The sequence below is a fragment of the Callionymus lyra genome, chromosome 8 (genome assembly GCF_982586985.1).
Source record: "Callionymus lyra chromosome 8, fCalLyr1.hap1.1, whole genome shotgun sequence".
Lineage (NCBI taxonomy): Eukaryota > Metazoa > Chordata > Actinopteri > Syngnathiformes > Callionymidae > Callionymus > Callionymus lyra.
The window spans coordinates 4905001-4928521 of record NC_141825.1 but is presented as its reverse complement, the minus strand read 5'-3'; the positions used below and the strand labels follow the sequence as shown (position 1 = coordinate 4928521).

The 23521-nt window shown below is 38.0% G+C and overlaps 1 protein-coding gene across 2 annotated transcripts in view; it reads left to right on the top strand.

Annotated features, from left to right (window-relative positions):
- LOC148073431 (polypeptide N-acetylgalactosaminyltransferase 18-like) overlaps window positions 1-23521 on the top strand; it is a 97701-nt gene that overhangs the window by 64358 nt on the left and 9822 nt on the right. For both annotated transcript variants that reach the window (XM_087798106.1, XM_087798105.1), the window contains exons 5-9: window positions 10492-10689; window positions 11902-12016; window positions 14588-14773; window positions 15685-15822; window positions 19036-19131. In XM_087798106.1, the coding sequence (XP_087654232.1) occupies window positions 10492-10689; window positions 11902-12016; window positions 14588-14773; window positions 15685-15822; window positions 19036-19131 (733 nt within the window). The remainder of the gene's footprint in view (window positions 1-10491; window positions 10690-11901; window positions 12017-14587; window positions 14774-15684; window positions 15823-19035; window positions 19132-23521) is intronic.

Genomic DNA, 23521 nt, shown 5'->3' with positions numbered 1-23521 from the left:
AAACAAAAACAGCAGCATTTAAACACAAACAGCAGCATCTAAACACAAACAGCAGCATCTAAACACAAACACCAGCATCTAAACACAAACAGCAGCATCTAAACACAAACACCAGCATCTAAACACAAACAGCAGCATCTAAACACAAACAGCAGCATCTAAACAAACAGCAGCATCTAAACACAAACAGCAGCATCTAAACAAACAGCAGCATCTAAACACAAACAGCAGCATCTAAACAAACAGCAGCATCTACACACAAACAGCAGCATCTAAACACAAACAGCAGCATCTAAACAAAAACAGCAGCATCTAAACACAAACAGCAGCATCTAAACAAACACCAGCATCTAAACACAAACAGCAGCATCTAAACAAAAACAGCAGCATCTAAACACAAACAGCAGCATCTAAACAAACAGCAGCATCTAAACAAAAACAGCAGCATCTAAACAAACACCAGCATCTAAACACAAACAGCAGCATCTAAACAAACAGCAGCATCTACACACAAACAGCAGCATCTAAACACAAACAGCAGCATCTAAACAAAAACAGCAGCATCTAAACACAAACAGCAGCATCTAAACAAACACCAGCATCTACACACAAACAGCAGCATCTAAACAAAAACACCAGCATCTAAACACAAACAGCAGCATCTAAACAAAAACACCAGCATCTAAACACAAACAGCAGCATCTAAACAAAAACAGCAGCATTTAAACACAAACAGCAGCATATAAACAAACAAAGTTGCTCTTCTGGTTGTTGTTGTTGTTGTTTTCCCTTCTGTTTTTTTTCTAATCCTGTTGTTGTGTTAATATTTTCTTGTGACTCTAACAGTTCTTGTTGTTTTTGTGTTGTTCTTTTTGTTTTGGTAATTATTGTTTTCTTATTGTTCTTCCTGTTGTTTTTGTGTTACTTCTTTATTTGGTAATTATTGTTTTCTTATTGTTATTCCTGTTGTTCTTCTTGTTTTTGTAATTCTTTTTTTCATTTTTTTCATGTTGTTTTTGTTTTGTTGTTTTTCTTTCTTTGTTAATTATTGTTTTCTTATTGTTCTTTATGTTGCTGTGTTGTTCTTATTGTCTTTGTGTTGTTCTTCCTCTTCTTTTTGTAATTATTATTTTTTTAGTTGTGCTGTTGTTCTTAATGCTGTTCTTGTTGTTTTTCTTGTTGTTGTCTTCTTTTTGTCATTCATGTTGTTTCTGTTGCTTTGTTGGTCTTTTTGCTGTTTTGTACTTCTTTTATATTTGTCTTTCTTTTGTTGTGTTGTTGTTCTTCTTGCTGTTGTGGTTGTTGCTGTTATTCCACTTCTTATTCTTCTTGTTTGTGTTCTTCCTATTTTTGTGTTATTCTTATTGCTTTTCTTGTTGTTATGTACTACTTGTTTTTTTTCTTGTTTTTCTTGTTGTTGTTCATGTTGTTCTTGTTGTTATTCATGTTGTTCTTGTTGATTTCGTTGTTGTGTTCTTGTTGTTTCTTGTTGTTAAATTCTTGTCGTTTCTTCTAAAGTCTCACCGTTTAGCTTCGATGGCTGTGGTTCTCTACGGCTCATAATAGACGTTCAAAAGAACCCAGTCTCCCTGAAAGGACCACCTCGCCCGTGACCCTGTTAAAAAGCTGAGTCTTCTCCTGACTTTGACGAGTCGAAGCCTCCGGAGTGTTTCCAGCGCATTCATTCCTCGGCACAGTTGTTGTGTAGCAGCAACCCAATTTCTTGTAAAGACTTGATTTATTATGAGACTCTCGTTTCCGCTCAGACTCCCTGGTGGCCGCGGTGAGAGGAAGGATAACTAGACCTGCCTCGGCTGTGCCTGTGTCGGGGGTGCGGGGAGTTTTTTCCTCATAATTGAATGAGAAGAACTTGTTTTTATGGTTTAATTACAATATTCCCGCGAGGACGAACGCAGCGTCAATAACAGGAATATGAAGCCGTTTTTTTAATAGGATGGTGTCGGAGGCTGAACCGAGAGGAACTAATCTGACTGCCGACTCGGCATAAAAGTCGGTTTGCTCCGGGAGAGACAGCGGCAGGTCAGAGGTCAACTGTTGCTGAGAATGTCAAGTGTTCTTTGATGTAAAATGTTATTCAGATATAAATGTTAAAATCTTAACCTGAACGCTAAACTAAAGAGATAGAAAAGAAATTAATTTCCCTGGGGTGCCGTAAATATATATAGTTCATGTAGCGAGGGGCCCTCGAACTAAAGTAAAGAAGCGTGAAAATGATAAAAGAAGAAGAATTAAAAAAAGCTATAATTTCGACTTTAAGGAAGAACTTGGCAAAGTGTGGACATTGGACTATATTTCCAAATATAACAATGCCATAATAGTATGTTCTTTTAATCATTTTCTCTTTTATTTTAGAGAATTTTTATTAAATTATACAGTAAATTCAAGAAATGTATTTTTTTTAAAAAACACGCATTTTAACACATTTTATTTCATCTAATTTAAAACAACACCTGTAGTTTATTTAGCTTCGTTAAAAAAAATGTCATGCTGACTCTGACTTCGCTCTTTTTTCAAGGCTTTGTTCATTATTTCTATTGACTTGATAACACCTTACAACAGTCACAGTATATAATGACATGTACTTTACCCTATTTTAAGAAAGGCTTTTACGCTTATTTGCTTTTTAATATATATAAATAAATACATAGTACATACTGTACATCTGTCTATCTGTGTTTTGACCTGATCACAGTATCTTGAGTAAGTCATTTATATTTATAAAGTGCTTTTCTCAGACCACGGTCACAAAGCGCTTGAACAACAATTCGAAACACAGTTAAAATAAATACTTTAAAGGGTCAAGACAACACAGAGACAAACACAGCAGCAACAAGGAAAAGCTTAAATAAAAATGTCTTAAGATGTTTCTTGAAGGAGTCAGTAGATCATTAAATAAAGAGGGAGAGGAACATTTCTCTCATTGGTCTGGAAGCATGTTCAGGAACCATCAGTAGATTCTGATCCACAGACCTCAGAGCCCGAGCTGGGGTGTAAGTCTGGATCAGATCACTGATGGAAGGTCTGACCATGAATAGATCTGAAAGTAAGAACCAGAATTTTAAAAATTGATCATGAAATAAACCGGTAGTCAATGCAGAGTTTTAAGAATCGGGGAAATGTGAGTTCTTCTACTAGAGTGGGTCAGGTTCTGGCTGCAGAGATTTGTATGAACCGCAGGCGAGACAGATCCTTGTTGTTTAGACACCAAAATAAACTGTTACAATAGTCTAAACGAGAAGACACAAACACATGGATTATAATCTCCAGATCCTGTTGTGACACCATTTTCCTAAGTTTAAAGATTTTCATCACTTGAAGGAGACATAAGGAGAGCTTAAGACCCCCCATGAAAATGTACATACTTCCAATTTAAACCATAAAAATAACAGCTACTAGTGTTATTGTAAGGGTGGAAGAAGACCCCCGTGAAAATTCCAACATTTGCAACCTCTATGGAATAAAACCCTATATGCTGCATACAAAGTAAGAAGGATTTCCGGCTCATTTCGGCAGTTTTTAAGGGGGTGAAAAGGGAGACCGCCTGAAAATTAAAATAATTCCAATTTCGTTGACCTTCAAATGGTTTTAATACATATAAACTAGAAATGATTTTAGATCCTCTCTGTAATTGAAAGACCCATAATCCACCTGGATTTATCTTTGACGGTTATTTGGTTATTTCATTTCCTTTTTTAAACCAGGAATTAATTTGGCTTAGTAAGTGAAAGGCCTCAGAATATCAGTCATTTGTGTGATTCAGAGGCTCTATTGTTCCGATGTCTGGCGCTTTCAACCTCCACCTTTTATACCTCAGACCCTTAAAGAGTCAGAATATGAGACTCCATCATGTCTCTTTCCTTTCCACCGACGTGGTTCACTGACATGACATAAGCAGGTGATTCCAGTTGGGATCTTCTCTCGTCTGAAGAACTGACATCACTTTGAATCAATTCAATTTAAAGCCTCCACCTTCAAGGGACTCGTTGTATAATCAAAGCGCAGCGTGATTACAGATGGTTGGAGGAGGAGTGAAGCCATTATTACGTCATAATGGACTCTCGTAACCTCTCGTTCGCCCAGATTTCAGAGCAACTTTATAAAGTAATAAGTTGAAAACATGGTCATGATGAGGGACTTTAAAACGGTCAAAACTGGAGTCCGTTTCCGTCGGTCCAACACGTCACTTCCGGGTCTTAATACTTTGCTTTATGGAGACAAATGGTCAATGCAGAGTGTCACGGGTCGTTTATTCGCCGCTTCAAGTCAAACAAAATACAAACTTTTACAATCGATCGGACGCGCTCTATGCCGGCAGCTCTTCAGGTCAATAGCTGCGGGAGAGACGGTCTCGAACTGTAGAAACATCGCTATATTTAAGGCAAATTTCCGGGCTGAGAGGTCCTCCCCCTATCGCCCTATTGGTTCCTTCAAACTCCCTGTGTCACGATCTCGTGTGGAGATTACTTCCTAATTTGTTTCCTTTTCTAATCATTCAAATGTTCTTGGGTGGGGGTTCCTGTCTCTTACCCCCCACCTCACGGGTTGTCCCTGCTTCGTTCTTTGATCCACGACCCAAGGTGTGAAAAGGGCAGACAAACAGACGTTTAGATAACCGGTGTCATTTCTCTAATTCTGTTCCAAACTTGTCTTGAGACAGTGAATCAGTCTGAGTGGAATGTTAATTGTGAATGTGTATTCAAACGTTTAAGCTCTTAGATGAAGCGAGTCATTTATACTCTATATTTTGATTATCTTTTAGCGTTAATTTAAGTATGGCGTATATGTATAGTGTAAATAATTTTTAATCTAACAACTTACTGCATCTTGGAGAGAGCAAGAACATTTATCTCAGGAGAGATGAATTTAAGACATTAGTTGCAGTGTATGTGTGTTTATTGCAAACTAACAAACACAAAGTTTTAACACATCTATGTGAAGTCAGTCAGTTTTCGTTCCATCTGTGGGATTCTTTGTAAATGATTGCCAAGTGCAGTGCTGCTGGGAGAAATGTGTGTGTGCGCACAGGTGTGTGTGCAGGTGTGTGTCGTGGGAACAGGCGGAGACAAGGTCAATTACCGTTCACTTCAGTGCGCAAAGCGGGAGATTAGGTAATTGTTCATTCACACTGGATTTTGCTGAAGTCCTTTACACTTGTCTGTGGAGGTAGAAGTCCAGCTGTTGCAGACCAACACATCATTTCACACACTCACTCACACTCACTCACACACACACACACACACACGCACGCACACACACACACACACACACACACACACACACACACACACACACACACACACACACACACACACACACACCCATCCCCCCCCCCCACACACACACACACACACCCCCCCCCCACACACACACACACACACACACACACCAGGGGCAGGTATATAAGTTCAATATTTCATCAAAATCTTTTCTTTTCAACTTCTCTTGAGTCAGTCCAGATCAAACTTTGACTTCCACTTTTAGAGGCTGATAGTTTATGCTAGTTTAGCTAAAGTTAGCTTAGCTTAACAAGCTTTTAATTGTCTTTATCGTGTCAAAACAGTTACTTCATATTAGCCTTAATTACTTACCTGCACTCCTTCTTGGAATATGAGACCATGTTTTACATAGCATTATAACATAACCTGAAAAAAAAATGTTACTCAGTCATAAATTATGATGATGAAAGATGAACTCATGTGAAAAATAAAAGTTTAAATGTTTTCCTGTCATAGAAATGTCTCGGTTTGATATTAGAAATCATTATTTAACGGTAGATTGCCACAATTAACATTCTAATCTTCAACATATACAAAGATACAACGTGTTGCGGGGTGCTACATTTCACCTCACTGCAGCTAGCACTGTTAGCCACTAGCTAAGATAGCACTGTTAGCCAGTAGCTAAGCTAGCACTGTTAGCCGCTAGCTTAGCTAGCACTGTTAGCCACTAGCAAAGCTAGCAAGTATAGCATTGAGTGTCAAATGTCCTTCACTTGACATTCCAGTTGAAAACAAACTTCATTGTAACACTTTATATCATGTGTTTGTTCACTTCACCACTATCTCACTACCAACAAAATTAATCATCAAACTGCTGGAGACCTTGGCTCCTGCAAGGCTTTGACTGATCTGTGATGTGACTTAAAGAAACAGTGTGTTTGTAACAGAACATGGAAGTGTTACGGGGTGATGTGTAAAAGTGCGGGACGAACATAAATGATGATTTTTGTAGAATGAATTACACTTTAATTTCTTAAATCATATAGTTTAGTATCAAGGCCATCATTTTAATCATAACATTTATTAAGATTTTTAATAATGATCTAAATTTTGAATGACTTTTTGGGAATAAATGTCTGTGTTCTCGTTTAGAATCACTCAAAATAGCTTAGCTTCGACGAACATGTGCACAGCAGTGAAAACATTGTGTGGACGTGTGACCCAGAATCACGGAGGGTTTTTAAGTGTAGATTGTGTTGTATTGTGTTCCTGATGCGGCAGGAATTGGGAACACAAACTCCTGATGGGAGGAAACAATTGAAACGCATGGTTGGTTTTTCTGCTCTTAAACCACAACAATCTCCCTTTTGTGTTGATTCATTGTGTTTTTTTAAGAGTCGGAGGACATGGAAATCTTGGCGATTGGTCAGTTATCGCAAGAAAGACGCATCATGAACACGACTGCGTGAAAAAACGTCCTATTAATATTCTGGACCCGTCCTTACTTTCTGGACAGTTCTTGTTATAAAAACTAAAATAATCTTTTGTCTCAGACGAACTACTTGAAGACTCATTGTAGCCACTTGTTACAGAAGCACTTAGATGACACACACCACTGCCAAGGGCGCCACAAATGACCCATTTCTTCAGTATCTTCAAAATGATGGAGGACAGGACTGGGCAGGAAAAGTTCTTTAGGCAGAAATCGACACATCTGTTGGCACAAGTGTTTTTGTGATAAAATCAAAGTGTTATAAAACCCTGTGAGGAGATATAGAACAGTTGAACTTCTTTACCTCACAAAGTCCTGCGCACATTTCTTTCTTAGTGTTATATTAAGAATAGCTTCCACTAATTTACCGTCTGCTGTTGCTCGGCAACACCTGACACAGGTATTTACGGTGCAGCCGGAACACATTGATGTCACGAATCGTTGAGTGTAGAAGAAGAATCTTCGTCAAACATAAATCATGTGTATTATAAGACTGTGTTTGTTTTATATATGTGGGCTTTTTTATCAAGAATATATATGTACATATATATATATATAAATATATATATATATATATATAATTTATTCTATTCAACATGTGTATTTATTATCATAAACAAAATAATAACGAATAACATTTTATAATGAGAACACCATTTAGTTTATTTATAATCATTTTTACTGTCTATGTTTTATGTTGAATACATGTCAATATAATTCAAGAAATACATATCAGTAGATTAAAATGAAATGTTTTTGATTTTCATGAAATATTGTCTAGTTTTTGTAAGAATCCGGTGATACATATCACGATACAGGATACAGGGTCAACCATACGAGCTAGTAATAAGGATGTATTTGTAGTATCGTCGAGTACTTGACTCTGGTGTTGTAGAATTTACAGACCACATGACTCTTGACAAAGTCGGAACTGATTTAATTTGTTTTCAAACCAAAATAAGTCCAAATATCAGCTTTTTAAAGCTGCTTGAGTCACTGTATCCTCTCATCCTCAGTTACCGCTGGGTTCTCGCAGGATTTCATTGTTCCTTTAGCTGTGAAGGAAGTAATTGCTGCTGCCATCCAGCCGTCGTAAGTTTAAAAATGTATTGATATTTCACAATAATAACGAATATCATTTTAATAATAAGAACGCCATTTAGTTTATTTATGACCCGTTTTACTTTCTATATTATGTATTTAACATTTCAATTTAATAAATACATAAATATCAGCTGAAAAATAAAATATATTTGATTCTAAAGAAAATAAATGAATTAGGGATGATGCAATATCTCTGCAAGCAAGACTCAAAACTGCTTCATATCGACTTGTTTTTGTTTGTTTTGCACTCTCGGGTCTGTTAAGTGCAGCTGTTAAGATGATTCGCTGCCTAATGGCGAGTCGATTATTTATCCGTTCATTCGTCCTCTTGATTCCTGCGGCAGGTTAAGACCGTCGGCTCACATCCAGTCCAGCCCAGACCTCCACGGTGGGTTCAAAACATTCAGAACAACCTTGAGTCATGTTGTGAAGCAAACCTACCGCTCGCTATATTAACCCTTTCATGACCCACGCGTGGCATCGTAGCCCTTCATTCGTTCAAGAAAATACAAACACCTCTCTTTTCAAATGCACTCATAGTACCGTTAATACGGTATTCACCTGCACATGAGTCAAGGGTCACACAGGATTCTCTTTTTAGATGGATAGAAAGATACATTTTTTTTAGGTGATGCCTGAATCAATTATCAGAGCTATTTAAATAAAGACGACATATGTGGATGACGGTGGACACTGAGTTCACTGAGAGGGAGTGAGAGCAAGAGAGAGTTGTTGGAGCGAGAAAGTTGTTGGAAAACCTCCGTTTTGTTTGACGTGTTCGACTCAAATCTCTCTCAGGATCGTTCTGGAGACAGGAAGAGGAGAAAGTCATGTGACATAAACAGCTTTTAAGCTACAAATTCATCACTCTGAATACAAAAGTTTATCTTATCTTTATGTACATTTTTCTTTACTTTTTTCCTATTTTTGAAGTGATTTATTGTCCATTCATAAGACGTATTGATCCTCCTTTATATTCTTTACCTTGATTTTTTGTTTTAATTCTCTCAAAACCATCATAAAGAAAAAAGTTGTCAACACGTACAAATTGTTCATCTTCTGACTTTGATGACTCATGTCTGTCTCCATCATCTCAAGTTGAAACACAGATGTAAAAAAACACATTTAAATCTAACTCAGGTTCATCCTAAAAGTCTTAAACAGCCGAGACGGTTTGGAAAAACACTCTGTGTCGTCATCTTCCCCCCGATGTGTTCGAACAGGCGTCTGCGATTACGGCGACATCCTCGCAGCAGCAGTTGGTCTGAGATCACGGGTTATTAAAACGCCGGGTAATTAGCCGACTAGCGGAGCGCTAATAATACACCGACGGGAAGATGGTGTGCGACAGGACGCAGTAATTATGGGAGAAGGAGTCTGAGAGCTCGGGGACGAGCCGGAGCATCTGTCAGGACAGGAGGCGCCGCCGAGGTCGCGGTCGCCCTCGCAGTGTTGACACCGTTCCTGCTGCAGGAGCTTCACGAGGAACCCACTCGAGGAACCCACTCGTCCTCTGATGTCAAGACCAACGTCTGCTGTAGGAAGAGACGTGGGTTCCTCAAGTTTTATTGAAATAACTCATTTGTCCAAAGATTAACTTTTTTTTTTCCTGATAACTGATTTCATTTTGCTTATTTTCTCAACACATATAGTTTTTTTTCTGATGCTTGACATAAGCAGTGGAAAATATTCCGAAATGATATGTTGTTATCAATTTACAGTAAATGTCGTTCTTTTTTACAAGCTTAAACATAAATATTATATTTCTTCTCAAATTTCACATTTAAAAAAATGTAAATGAAACATACGGAAATATTGTGGTGTTTTTGTAAGAATCCGGTGGTACTTATCACCATAGATGGTCAACGATATATAGTGATACTATAGTAACAAGTACAGTATATATGTGTAGTATTGTCGAGTACTTGACTCTGGTGTTGTAGAATTTACAGACCACATGACTCTTGACGAAGTCGTTACTGCTTTCATTTGTTTTCGAACCAAAATATGTCCAAATATCAGCTTTAAAAGCTGCTGGAGTCACTGTATCCTCTCGTCCTCAGTCACCGCCGGGATCTCCTGGGATTTAATTGTTCTTTTAGTTGCAGTGGATGTAATGACTGCTGCTATCTAGTGGTCAACACTCGCGACTCAAAAATAAACACATTTTCAAACAGTTTATTTAAGCACACACAACATTTAAGACGATGAGAAAAGAAAATGATTCTATGATGAGGCTGTATCCTCTCATCCCCTGTAAAAATATAAAATAAAATATTGCGATATTTAGGTTTATTGATATTTTCTTACACCCCTACAGGACAACATTATATTTTAGTTTGACTTATAATATAGTTCCATAGTAAAACTGTTTATTCATTTTGCAAATTAGTTAATTTTTTTTAAACAAAATTTAAATATTTCATTAAAATAGTAGTATTTGCATCATAATTGATTATTATTTAATAATAACTTTAATCAAGACACTTAAATAATAATTGTTAGATCATCATTTCATCAGTTTATGAAGAATATTTATTTATTTTAAAATATAAAAATCTAATCCAACATGTATATAAACAAAAATCTAATCCAAAGGCATGTGTACAAACAAACCTAAGCAACACATGGTAACATCAACTCTTCTGTCCTCAGGGCGGAACCCATTCTCCAGAGGATCAAGGAGGACCGGACCCGGGTGGTGTCGCCCTCCTTTGACAACATCAAGTATGACACCTTCGAGATGGAGGAGTATCCTCTGTCGGCCCAGGGCTTCGACTGGGAGCTGTGGTGTCGATACCTGAACCCCCCGAAGTCCTGGTGGACGCAGAAGAACCACACGGCTCCCATCAGGTGAGGAGAGTCGATCAGACTGATCAGAATATTGATCAGAATATTGATCAGTTGAATGTTGAAACTTTTTGATATATTGTTTTTTTAAGCCTTTATTTTTTCAGCCCTTGTGTTATCTCAGGGTCAAAGTGACCCACAGGCATGAAAACAAATGGTGCTTGTGGTATCCCCTGTATTCTAAATATATATATATAAATAATTGAATATTTTTTAATTCTTAATTCACATAGAATTTGAAAGTAAATGTTCTTTTTAAATTATGATAAAAATATTTCCTATTGTTTTTTTTTTTCAAATTAACAAAATTAAACAAAAAAAAATGCAGATGTAATTTTATTTAACCGAAGTAAATGAAAATAAATATACAAAATTAATAAAAAAAAAGTTTTACTATGGAACTACATTATACGTCAAACTAAAATACACTAATGTTTTCCTGTAGGGTTGTAAAAAATATCAATACATTTAAATATCTCAATATTTGAATGAAATGATTACTGGGGACGAGAGGATACAGTCTAAAATAATTATTTTTTTCATAGTATAATGTTGTGTGTGCACTTACATATTATACATATTATACATATTATATATATATATATATATATATATATATATATATATATATATATATATATATATATATATATATATATATATATATATATATATATATATATATATATATATATATCATTTGTATATTGAAAGGTTTAATTTGTTTTTATTAAATAATATAATTTAAAAATGTATTCACTTTTTTACAAATAGTTTTTTAAATTCTAATTCCAATAATTAAAAAATAAATGTTCTGAATTAAAAAAAAAAAAAATCATAGGTTTTAAAATTGAATAAAAAAATTGTGCTGAAAAAGTGTCACCATGATTGGCTGGAAGTATTTTATTATTACTATTGTAGGTATTATATTATATACTAGTATACCAAAGTTTTGATGTTGAATTTAAAATGTGTTTTTTAAAGATTGGTATTAGAATTTCAAACTCTACTTAAATAAATATTAATTAAGACAATTTTCGACCTTCCAATATACAAAGTACTGCGTTAAATGGCTAAAAAATAAACTACATTCTTAAAACAGAAAAATCCAATTGAAAAGAAAGCCAACATGATAAATTCAATATTCTGAGGACCCTGATATACTAACATCTACATTGAGGTGACAAGAAGAGCGACGTCTCTTCTTCCTTCCAGGAGTCCGGCTCTCATCGGATGCTTCGTGGTGGACCGGGAGTACTTCGGGGAGATGGGTCTGCTGGACGAGGGCATGGAGATATACGGCGGCGAGAACGTGGAGCTGGGGATCCGGGTGAGTCACGTCGCCTCCATGACAGGAGAACACACTCCGGCATACAGATGAACGGCCGCGACCTTTCGGAATCTCTCACATTATTCATGGTCTGGACCGAAGCTGCCGCTCGAGCTGCTGCAGGCGGAAGAAGTCGTGTCATTAAAACTGATCCGTGAGACTCGTCACCGAGATCTTTAATTACGGGGGAACGACTTGAGGGTTCGGATGCAAAGTCAAGGTCATGGAATAACAAGCTTCCTGTCTCTCCTGCGGGACTTCCTGCTCGGGATCTTGGTCAAGTTGACATTTTAGATGAGACTTTACTTCAAACACAGACTCGCATCCCAGTGTGTGTCAGAGGTACACGGTCAGTCTACGGAAGTGTTTCAGTGTCATCGGAATATTGACTGTTGGATTTGACATTTCAAATGTTGAAATTAAGATTATATTTTTTTTTTATTAAAACATAATGGTTTTTGAGAGCTGCTTGAGTACCTATGAATCAGCTCGGTACTCTGTTGGTATGGTCAAGAATTTAAGAACACGGTGACCCAGAAGAAGATGGTAACAAAGTCAAACAAGCCAAGGTAGAATTAAGTACAAATATATTTTAATAAATGCAAGCACAAAAACTTCCACTAGAGGGGGATAAATAACAAGGAGTCCACTTTCTCTGTCCATCATGAAATAATTGTCCATAGAAAAAACAAAAAGGAAGCCGAGGAGGGGAAACAGGAAGCGAGAGCCGCTAGGACACAAAAAGGCAAACATTATAACTAAAGAAAAACTCACCAAAAAATGAGGAACAAAAAGCGCTGACAGAAAAGCAGTCAGGATTCAGGATACAGTCTCTTAACAGCGAATGAACGAAGTTGGCAGGAGTCAGGATACGAGGGTGAAGAGAAGAGTACTGACGCCGACAACAGGTCCACATTCCCTCTTTAAGCTGCGGAGCCTTACAGTATTATTATACCATTTATATATTTAATTAAATATTCTACAAATTAAAAAATGTTGAATTTAGAAAACATGTTTTTTAAAGATTGAAATAAGAATATCAAACCCTAAGTAAAAGAAATATTAACTTTGAATTTTGACCTTTCAATATGCAAATGATGACACTGATATACTAACAAATACATACATATTTTTTATATTGGATTTAAAAGACTGCAAATTATAAATATTGACTTTATAAAATATATGTTATTTATAATGTATTTTTTTAATCATTAAAATTAGAATATCAAACTATTTGTAAAAATAAATTCATTTGAATGAATTAATATATTCAACCTTTTATTATATATATATATATTTGAATTCAATTGTTTAATATTAACAAATACATATTTTAATAAAGAATGTATTGAATCAATTTTTTCAAAACAATTTAAATTCTTAAAAAAGAAAATCCAACAAAATTGAATTTAATTCAGAGGTTCAATATTCTTTTGGAACTTCCATAGGTTTCACTGATTAATACTGTTTTATTCCAAACTTTAGTAAAATATTATTATTGAGGAAGATATAAACTGTTGCCTCCATGTGTCAGAACCGGTGCCGTGATGGTACCAAGTGCTCGTACTTCAGCATCTGGATGAATCTCTGAAGCTGGAAAATTCTGTTTTTTCCCGTCTCTATCTGGTCCGGGTTCTTATCTCTGAGGGTTTGTTCTGCCAGAGCTTCTCTGTGGCACCTCCAGTTCTGAAGCTTAACTTCAGAATCCACTCTTATTTCTCCAAACGTTTGTTCAGCCGCCCGGGCCGCAAGCCAGCCGGCCGGAGCGTCACATGTTTTTGTGCGGAACTTATTTTAGGCGGAGATGAAGCGAAAGAGACTTTCTCTGGAATGAAGTGAAGATTTTTCTGTCTTTTAGCAAAACGAGTCGCTGCTCGTTCTTCTCCGCAGCACAAGTAAATTGATTTGAACGCATCAGCTCAACATCTGCGTCCTTGTTAGCTTGTTCCGCTTCCTCCTCTCAAGTTTAAAGCCTTTTCAATTCAATATAAAATATTGGTATAATAAGTGTCATGATTTCTTACACTCCCATGATTGGCTGAAAGTTGGATCAAGTTTATATTGAATCTAAAATATTTTTTTTTTTTAAAAATATATTTTAGAAATTTCATTTTTGAATGATTGGAATTATAATTTTAAACTCTAAATTCTTTTAAAAAAAATGATTCATTGAGTTTCTTTTTTTTTTTCATTAAAAATTCAAATTAACCTATTTCGTTTAACTGAGAAAAATCTCTTAATTTAGGAAACTGGTGACACAACACGATCTGGAGTTTATAATCCATGCGTTTGTGTCTTCTCGTTTAGACTATTGTAACAGTTTATTTTAGTGTCTAAACAAGGATCTGTCTCGCCTGCAGTTTATACAAAACTCTGCAGCGAGAAATTCTGAGCTGCTCTAGTAGAAGAACTCACATTTCCCCGATCCTTGAAACTATTCACTGGCTGCCAGTTTCTTTCAGGATTTCAATTTCTTTAATCCTGGTTCTTACTTTCAGATCTATTCATGGTCAGACCTTCCCTCAGTGATTCCGTTGTTTTCAAAGAAATGTTTGCGATGTGTGGCAGGTGTGGCAGTGTGGCGGCAGCGTGGAGGTCCTGCCTTGCTCCAGGGTCGCTCACATCGAGCGAGCCCACAAACCATACACCAGCAACCTCACGGCTCACGTCAGACGGAACGCTCTGAGGGCGGCCGAGGTCTGGATGGACCAGTACAAGAGTCACGTGTACATGGCCTGGAACGTTCCACTACAGGTACTAAAGTCTTTATTTAACACCTGACAGTTATTACCATGTAATTATTGTTTTTATCCAGAATGATCCTCTTTTTTATTTATAATTGATTATAAGTACTTTTTAAATTTAACACATATTTTTCTGATCATTTTTATCGTAATTTTTACCAAACCAATTTGTTTTATTGCCCACATAACTAATATCAGGATTTAGGATTTAGTAAACACTGGACCTTTTTGCCTCTACCTAACTTATTCATTTTATTGTTTCTTTTATAATAGACTTTTTTTTTTTTGTTAAATAAACATTTTTTATTTTTAAAAAATTCTTAAAATTCGAAACCTGAAGCATTAGGATGTTGTATATATATATATATATTTTAAGCTTTTTTATTTTTATTTAAATGTCATATATTTAGTTAAGAAGAATAAAGAAATGAATTATTATTTATTAAAACCTTTTACATGGAAATTCTTCACAATAGACTACACAAACATTACTTTTTCAACCAGAATTCCTGTTTAATTCACAGTTTCTAATATTTTCATTTTGATTATTCTTAATTATTTTAGTAACTAATGTTTAAATTAATAATATTTAGCCTCTACTGTCCTTTAAATAATTATTTTAGTTAATGCCAATAGATTACATTTATTTCTAAAGACATTATATTTAAAAAATACATAGTTTCTTACAGAAAACCTTTAATATTTTGTCAAAATATATTCAGACAATGTTTAAGCACAAAAGTACAGGTTAAAACATAAGAAATGTTTGGAGAAAAAACGTTTTTTTTAAACCCAGTTTCAACCACAGCGTGTGTTTCCTAGTTGATGTGTGTGTGCCGAGTGCCCGCGGCTGTAATCTGACACCAGTGACGCGTGAGAGAAACAGAGAAACATTTCGCCTCCTGTTGTTTCTTCCCCCAGAACTCAGGGATCGACATCGGGGACTTGAGCGAGAGGAAAGCCCTGCGGTCCAGACTCGGCTGCCGACCGTTCAGCTGGTACCTGTCCACCATCTACCCCGAGCTGCGTTACTACGGCGACATCGTGGCTTACGGAGTGGTGAGTTCAATCGTTGTCATCGATGAGCAGCGGCGGGTTGTCTCTCCGGGTCACGTGTCAGAGCTGCATCGCTGCTCGGGTGACCTTAAGGTTTCCAGGAACCTGGTCTCTCATGAGCCTGAACCTTGTGAACCTTCTGAACACTTTCACCTCCTGACAGTCCTGATAAGCACAATTCTGCACTTTATCTCACCGCCTATAAAAAATTAAAAACTAGATTGAAGTATTTTTGTGACCAACCAGATGTTTTATAGTATTTAACATATTCAAGATTCAAAGAGTTTATTGTCATAGGTACTACGTACCATGAAATTCTTTAAGTGTTTTATAGGTTTTCAGGGTAAAACTGTTGCAGTGCATGATGGCCGTTAACTGGGAGTACGGAAGTATATCAGAAAATTGAATGGTTAAATAAAAAATCAAATGTTGAAACATTTTATTTTTTCGATTCAAACTCATTTAATTAAATAGTTTAAATGTTGAATTTTTTTTTATATAATCAAATTCAATAATGTTTATATTCAAATGTTAATTTAGATTATTTTTTTGATATTTATAAATTCTAATCTAAAATTAAATAAAAAAATAAATGTGATTCTGTTTAAATTGTTGCCTTTAAAATACAATATTATATTGTTGGCACTATTATCACATAATTCTAACATGCAATTATATTAATAAAACAAATTCAACCTTTAAATATATATATTTAAAAAAAAAAAAAGCCTTAAAGATAACAAAACCTTTAATATAGGAATTATTGAATTTATTTATTTTTAAAAACAATGCTTAATACAACAACAGTGACCTTTCAATAAAGACGTTAAATATATATTGAATATTCTGATGCCACTAATATACTTCCATATGGGAGAGATTTGTAATTTGTAGACTTAGTGTCTATATCACACTTCTAAACGTAAACTCAAAACACACCACGAAGCAGGTTGAGAAAATACTCAGGAAGACTTCAAAACAAAGAGGCAAAAAGTTCATCCAGGATAGAACAACAGAGGAACGTCCTTAACAAGGAAGTTTACAATCCGTCACCTGTTGCGGCACAGCAACAGGCGCAGTGGTGCTGGCTGTACAAACAGGATGTGTGAAAGTAAAAACATGGTCCTTCAGGTGAAACTGCCTTTAAATCACTGACTCCTCGGGTAATAGCACCGCAGTGGTTCAGATGTGACGGCGACCAGAGTTTATGTGCAACAGTAATTCAAAACAAACACACGGGGGAGCCTTACCCTCAGAATCCCGAGTGTGAAACCCCCACGACGAGGAGGCTATTATCGTCTCGATGACGCACGAGTCGACTTCTTTCATCGTCGGGAAGTTTCCATCGAGCAGAAAATCTGGTGTTCACCGGTTATCAGCGGCTTCCCGCCCTCCGGCGTCTCTTGGTGAGCTGGTATTGATCTGCGTTGCTTCCGCTCCTCCTCGACGCCCGCGGGACTCGCCGCCATTGTGCGACACTTCAGTCACGCCGCGAGTGTGTGTTGATGACACAGTCGGCGTGTGTGGGCGCCTTGAGTGTCAGACTTGAAAGCGTCTGAAGTGGAAGTGAAGTTCATCAACGTGAATAAACAAGGTCTCCCGGGGGAGCCCGGCGCGCTGAACATCCAGCTCTTATTAGACGTGAAGTCGGAGAGAAGAACTTCCACCTGTGTGATTGGCGTTCTGCAGGTGCCTCAGAACTTATGTTTCTGCTGCTTCACCAGATGACACCACTTTCACATTAAGTCGAGCAGGAACTGGATTACACCGGAGCAAACTGAATAAACGAGTCAGTATTCTGAAACTTCACAAAGACTAAAGTAACATCTTCAAAGACTGTTGTAGTCCTCGAGACCAGTCCGTGTACACTCTTGGTCTCTTATTGATCATAGCGGCCTGTGGTCTTGGTCTGTGTCTCAGTTTTTTTTACTCTGTCTGTGGTCTTGTTCTTTAGTTCCTGTCTTGGGGTCTCGGTCTTGAAATTCTGTCTTTTTGTTGGTCTGTAGTCTTGGTCAGTGGTCTTGGCCTATGGTCTCTGTCTGTAGTCTGTAGTCTTTTTCTTTGGTCTTGGTCTTTGGTTTGTAGTCTTGGTCTGTGGTCTCTGTCTGTAGTCTTGGTCTTAGGTCTCTGTCTGTGGTCTTGGTTTGTAGTCTTGGTCTCTCGTCTTCGTCTTCGTCTTTGTCTCTTTGTCGGTGCTCTCTGTCTGTAGTCTCTGTCTGTAGTCCCTGCCTGAAGTCTTGGTCTGTAGTCTATGTCTGTAATCCCTGGCTGAAATATTGGTATGTAGTCTTGGTGTCTGGTCTCTGTCCGTAGTCTTGGTCTCTGGTCTCTGTCTGTAGTCTTGGTTTTAGGTCTCTGTCTGTGGTCTTGGTTTGTTGCCTTGGTCTGTGGTCTCTGTTTGTAGTCTTGGTTTTAGTCTGTGGTCTTGGTTTGTTGCCTTGGTCTCTGGTCTCTGTCTGAAGTCTTGGTCTGTAGTCTAGGTCTGTGGTCTCTGTCTGTGATCCCACTATCCCAAAGCATCTGTTCATTTTGTCACTTCCTGGTCTGAAGACAAACGTGACTTTCTGATTGGCTGAAACTACTTAGACTAAAAGGATTCACTTGTATCTGTTCAATGCAATTCAAACCTTCAGGTCACTAACAGAATCACCAAATCAAGAGCTGATCACATTTCAAAAGGGAAACAGTCTCAAGTTTAAGAAGGTAACAGTACACAGGTACAGGGGCGACATAGCTCAGATGGTAGAGTGGTTGCCTGCAGTCCAAAAGGTTGCAGGTTCAATCCCAGCTCCAGACAAGCTTGTGTCGTTGTGTCCCTGAGCAAGACACTTCACCCTGATTGCTCCTGATGGTGAACTTGGCGCAAGTGTGCATGCCTACTCACATCAGTATGTGTGAATAGTTGAATTTCCCCTCGCGGGACTAATAAGGGATTCTAAAAAAAAAAAAAAAAAAAAAAAAAAAGTAACACAGGAATCAATTCAGCCAATCAGTGGCTTCGTAAAGTGTACGAAACATAACCATTGCAATTTTTTTTATATAAATAAATGTCAAAACCAAAAGTTGAAGTAGAACTCAACAGTACACAATGTTTATTGGGCAGTGAAACAGTGGAATTGTTTCAATGGAATTTTAAATCGTCAACTCGGGGGTGGGGGTCACATGAAGGTCACAGTTTTCTCGAGAGTTTCATCAGTTCCTCTCCTGACGTTCCAGCTGAAGAACAGCCTGAGGGACGACCTCTGCCTGGACCAGGGCCAGAACTCGGACAACATTCCCATCATGTACCGGTGTCACGGCATGACTCCGCAGGTCAGTGCCGCTCCTCGTGTTGTGTAGTAACAGTTGTGTAGCGTTCACCGCTCACACATCCATCTCACCTGCTGCTCAGAGGACGTTTGACAGGAAGTTCTCGCTTGAATAAAACCTCAGACTGAATACGTCTTAGGACCTTTCACCATTTCTTCAACCGTCTTTCAGCTCGAAACGTTGAGCAAGAGTTTGTGTGTGTGCATGTGTAGGTGTGTGTGTGTTTCAGGTCAATAAGAAGAAAATCATTTAAAGCCTTTTATCATTCACTTCAAAAATACACAATACTGTATTGATATTCAAAAGCGCTCTTTTTTTTTTGCCTCTAAAATCATTTTCTTTTTTCATAATCTACAATGTTTTGTGTACTTAAAATCTTCTTTGATGAAAAGATGTTAATTTTTATGTTGCAATTTAACTTCCAACCACTAGATAGCAGCAGCCATTACATTCATTGCAGCTAAAGAGAGAATGAAGTTCTGTGAGATCCCAGCAATGACTGAGGACGAGAGGATACAGTAACAATTATTTACAATTAACATGTAAATATTCGCAGTTTGTTAATTTTTGTGTGTAATTAAACTCCAGGCTGCTAGATGGCAGCAGTTATTTCGTCCTCAGTTGCAAACGGTAACAAGGACATCCAATGAGGTCCTTGAGAAGACTGAGGACGAGAGGATACAGTGACTCCAGCAGCTTTTAAAGCTGATGTTTGGACATATTTTGGTTTGAAAACAAATTAAATCAGTTACGACTTCGTCAAAAGTCATGTGGTCTGTAAATACTACAACAGCAGAGTCAAGTACTGGACAATACTACAAATATATACTTGTTACTACAGTAACACTATATATCGTATCGTTGACCCTATATCGTGACATGTATCATATCAACTGATTCTTGAAAATACAGAGCCTTTGTTTTGGGGTTTTTATCACCTAAACATATATGAAAACCAAACAATCAACTTTCATCAACAAAACAGTGTTTTTTATCTCAACTCAAACTCACTAAATGAAACTCTCTTGAGCTTCTATAAAGATCTGGATCAAAAATGCAGTCTGGATGTGGAACATTAAACACGTCAAACCTGAGATGAATAGAAGTGGAGTTCAGCCTGGCTCCGGTTCCGCCTCACTGTCTTTCTGGATCATGACCCAGACTGAGGGTAACAACAGCTGCTGGAACACTTGACTAGATCCACGACAAACATCGTGGAACGTGTCGTGTTGCTGCTCGAGAATCGAACCTGAAGGTCGTAAACACTGCTTCACGATCCGTCTCTCTCCGTGGGAGACACTGGAGAGGAGGCGAGACACTCGAGGTAACCCGGAGAGAGACATCACAGCTCGTTGGCAACTCTCCACAGAAGCACTTCTCTCGCCTCATGTTCCATTAAGACGCCGTCACTATCACCGCAAACCTACAGCATCGGCTGAAACGCTCGCTGTGATGGGAGGATGATCCTTCTTCAACTTCCTTATGTGAACCTGCAACTCCCATGAGGAAGAAGAGCTGGGCCAAAAGACAAAGCTCTGCATTTACAAGATGATCAAACATTTTGTAGTTAAAAGCAAATTCAATAAGTAAGTAAGTAAGTAATTTTTATATGTATAGCGCTTTTCCAGACCAGGGTCACAAAGCGCTTAAACAATCAAAACAGGATTCAATAAAGTATATACTTTAAAGGTCAAGATAAAACTGGAAGTTCCACCAGGCAGATGGTCATAATGTTATGGCCTTTGATCCATGATCAAGAACAAGAAAACTATGATTTTGATTAGATTTTTCTATTTTATAATTATTAAGCTTTTTTATTGTTTAGCCACATTGCGATTTATTATAACGTTAGCACCATCTAGTGTTAAATAAATCTAGTTGATGAAAGCACAAGTGTTGGCTTTATGGATATTTTGGTTTATGGTTAAATGTATTTTTTAAAATACAAAAAATAGTTTTTAGACATTATAATGGAGTAACCATGACGACTCTAGTCAAGGTCATAAAGCTTCACCTGTCACTCATGACCTTGACTTGGGTGGCAGGTGAAGCTTCATGACCTTGACTAGAGCGACAGGTAAAGCTTTGTGACCTTGACTGGAGCGACATGTGAATCTTCGTGACCTCGACTTGAGCGACAGGTGAAGCTTCGTGACCTTGACTTGAGCGGCAGGTGAAGCTTCGTGACCTTGACTTGAGCGGCAGGTGAAGCTTCGTGACCTCGACTTGAGCGACAGGTGAAGCTTCATGACCTCGACTTGAGCGACAGGTGAAGCTTTGTGACCTTGACTTGAGCGACAGGTGAAGCTTCATGACCTCGACTTGAGCGACAGGTGAAGCTTCGTGACCTCAACTTGAGCGGCAGGTGAAGCTTCATGACCTCGACTTGAGCGACAGGTGAAGCTTCATGACCTTGACTTGAGCGGCAGGTGAAGCTTCTTGACCTTGACTTGAGCGACAGGTGAAGCTTCGTGACCTCGACTTGAGCAACATGTGAAGCTTCGTGACCTCGACTTGAGCGACAGGTGAAGCTTCGTGACCTCAACTTGAGCGGCAGGTGAAGCTTCGTGACCTTGACTTGAGCAACAGGTGAATATTCGTGACCTTGACTTGAGCAACAGGTGAAGCTTCGTGACCTTGACTTGAGCGACAGGTGAAGCTTCATGACCTTGACTTGAGCGACAGGTGAATATTCGTGACCTTGACTTGAGCGACAGGTGAAGCTTCATGACCTTGACTTGAGCAACAGGTGAATCTTCGTGACCTTGACTTGAGTGACAGGTGAAGCTTCGTGACCTTGACTTGAGCAACAGGTGAATATTCGTGACCTTGACTTGAGCAACAGGTGAAGCTTCGTGACCTTGACTTGAGCGACAGGTGAAGCTTCATGACCTTGACTTGAGCGACAGGTGAATATTCGTGACCTTGACTTGAGCGACAGGTGAAGCTTCATGACCTTGACTTGAGCAACAGGTGAATATTTGTGACCTTGACTTGAGCGACAGGTGAAGTTTCATGACCTTGACTTGAGCGACAGGTGAATATTCGTGACCTTGACTTGAGCGACAGGTGAAGCTTCATGACCTTGACTTGAGCAACAGGTGAATATTTGTGACCTTGACTTGAGCGACAGGTGAAGCTTTGTGACCTTGACTTGAGCGACAGGTGAAGCTTCATGACCTTGACTTGAGCGACAGGTGAATATTCATGACCTTGACTTGAGCGACAGGTGAAGCTTCGTGACCTTGACTTGAGCGACAGGTGAAGCTTCGTGACCTTGACTTGAGCATGCATGTACCTTTTGGTTCTTCTGATGCTAAAATCAGATATAAAAGTATTTTTCTACATCTGCAGATTGTTTTAATGTATTGAACAGTGAATGTTCTTTGACTATATTTTCTCAACCTTTATCTTCTCTGTCGTCTGGAAACATCAAGATCCGAGAGAATATTCTGTTTGAGACGTGAAGTTGTCTGTTTGTTCTTCTTCCTCCTGAAGGACTTTCAGCTCTCATTCAAAGTGTCCCAGTTAGAGACGCACAACTGCAGTTAGAGACGCACAACTGCGACTCACACAAGTGCTGTTTAGGAAGTTCAGTGTGTGAATGAAATTATCATTATTCTGTGTCTCGCTCTCAGCAGACGATCGTGAAGAATTCTGGGAAATCTAGGAAAGATTCAGTGGTTTCTGCAGAAACTTCACTGGAACAAAACACATGAATCTTGTGTGTGTGTGTTGTTTATCGATGTTGGAGCGCATGTGTGTGTGCCACTCTGTTTGTGTATTTATGTCGACTATGTTATTTTGTGTGTGTGAGTGCTGTTCTGTTTGTGTGTGTGTCCCATTCTGTTGTGTGTGTGCTGTTTTAAAGTGTACGACCATGTTTGTGGTTTTGTGCGCGACTCTGTTTGTTTGTGTGTGTGTGTGTGACCGTGTTTTTGTGTATGCGCCTCTGTGTGTGTTGGACTCTGTTTTTGTGTATATGTGTGTGACAGTGTTTTTGTGTATGTGACTTTGTTTGTGTGTGTTTGACTCTGTTTTTGTGTATGCAACCCTGTTTGTATGTGTGTGTGACCGTGTTTTTGTGTATGCAACTCTGTTTGTATGTGTGTGTGACCGTGTTTTTGTGTATGCAACTCTGTTTGTATGTGTGTGTGACCGTGTTTTTGTGTATGCAACTCTGTTTGTATGTGTGTGTGACCGTGTTTTTGTGTATGCAACTCTGTTTGTATGTGTGTGTGACCGTGTTTTTGTGTATGCAACTCTGTTTGTATGTGTGTGTGACTGTGTTTTTGTGAATGCGCCTCTGTGTGTGTGTTTGACTCTGTTTTTGTGTATGCAACTCTGTTTGTATGTGTGTGTGACCGTGTTTTTGTGTATGCAACTCTGTTTG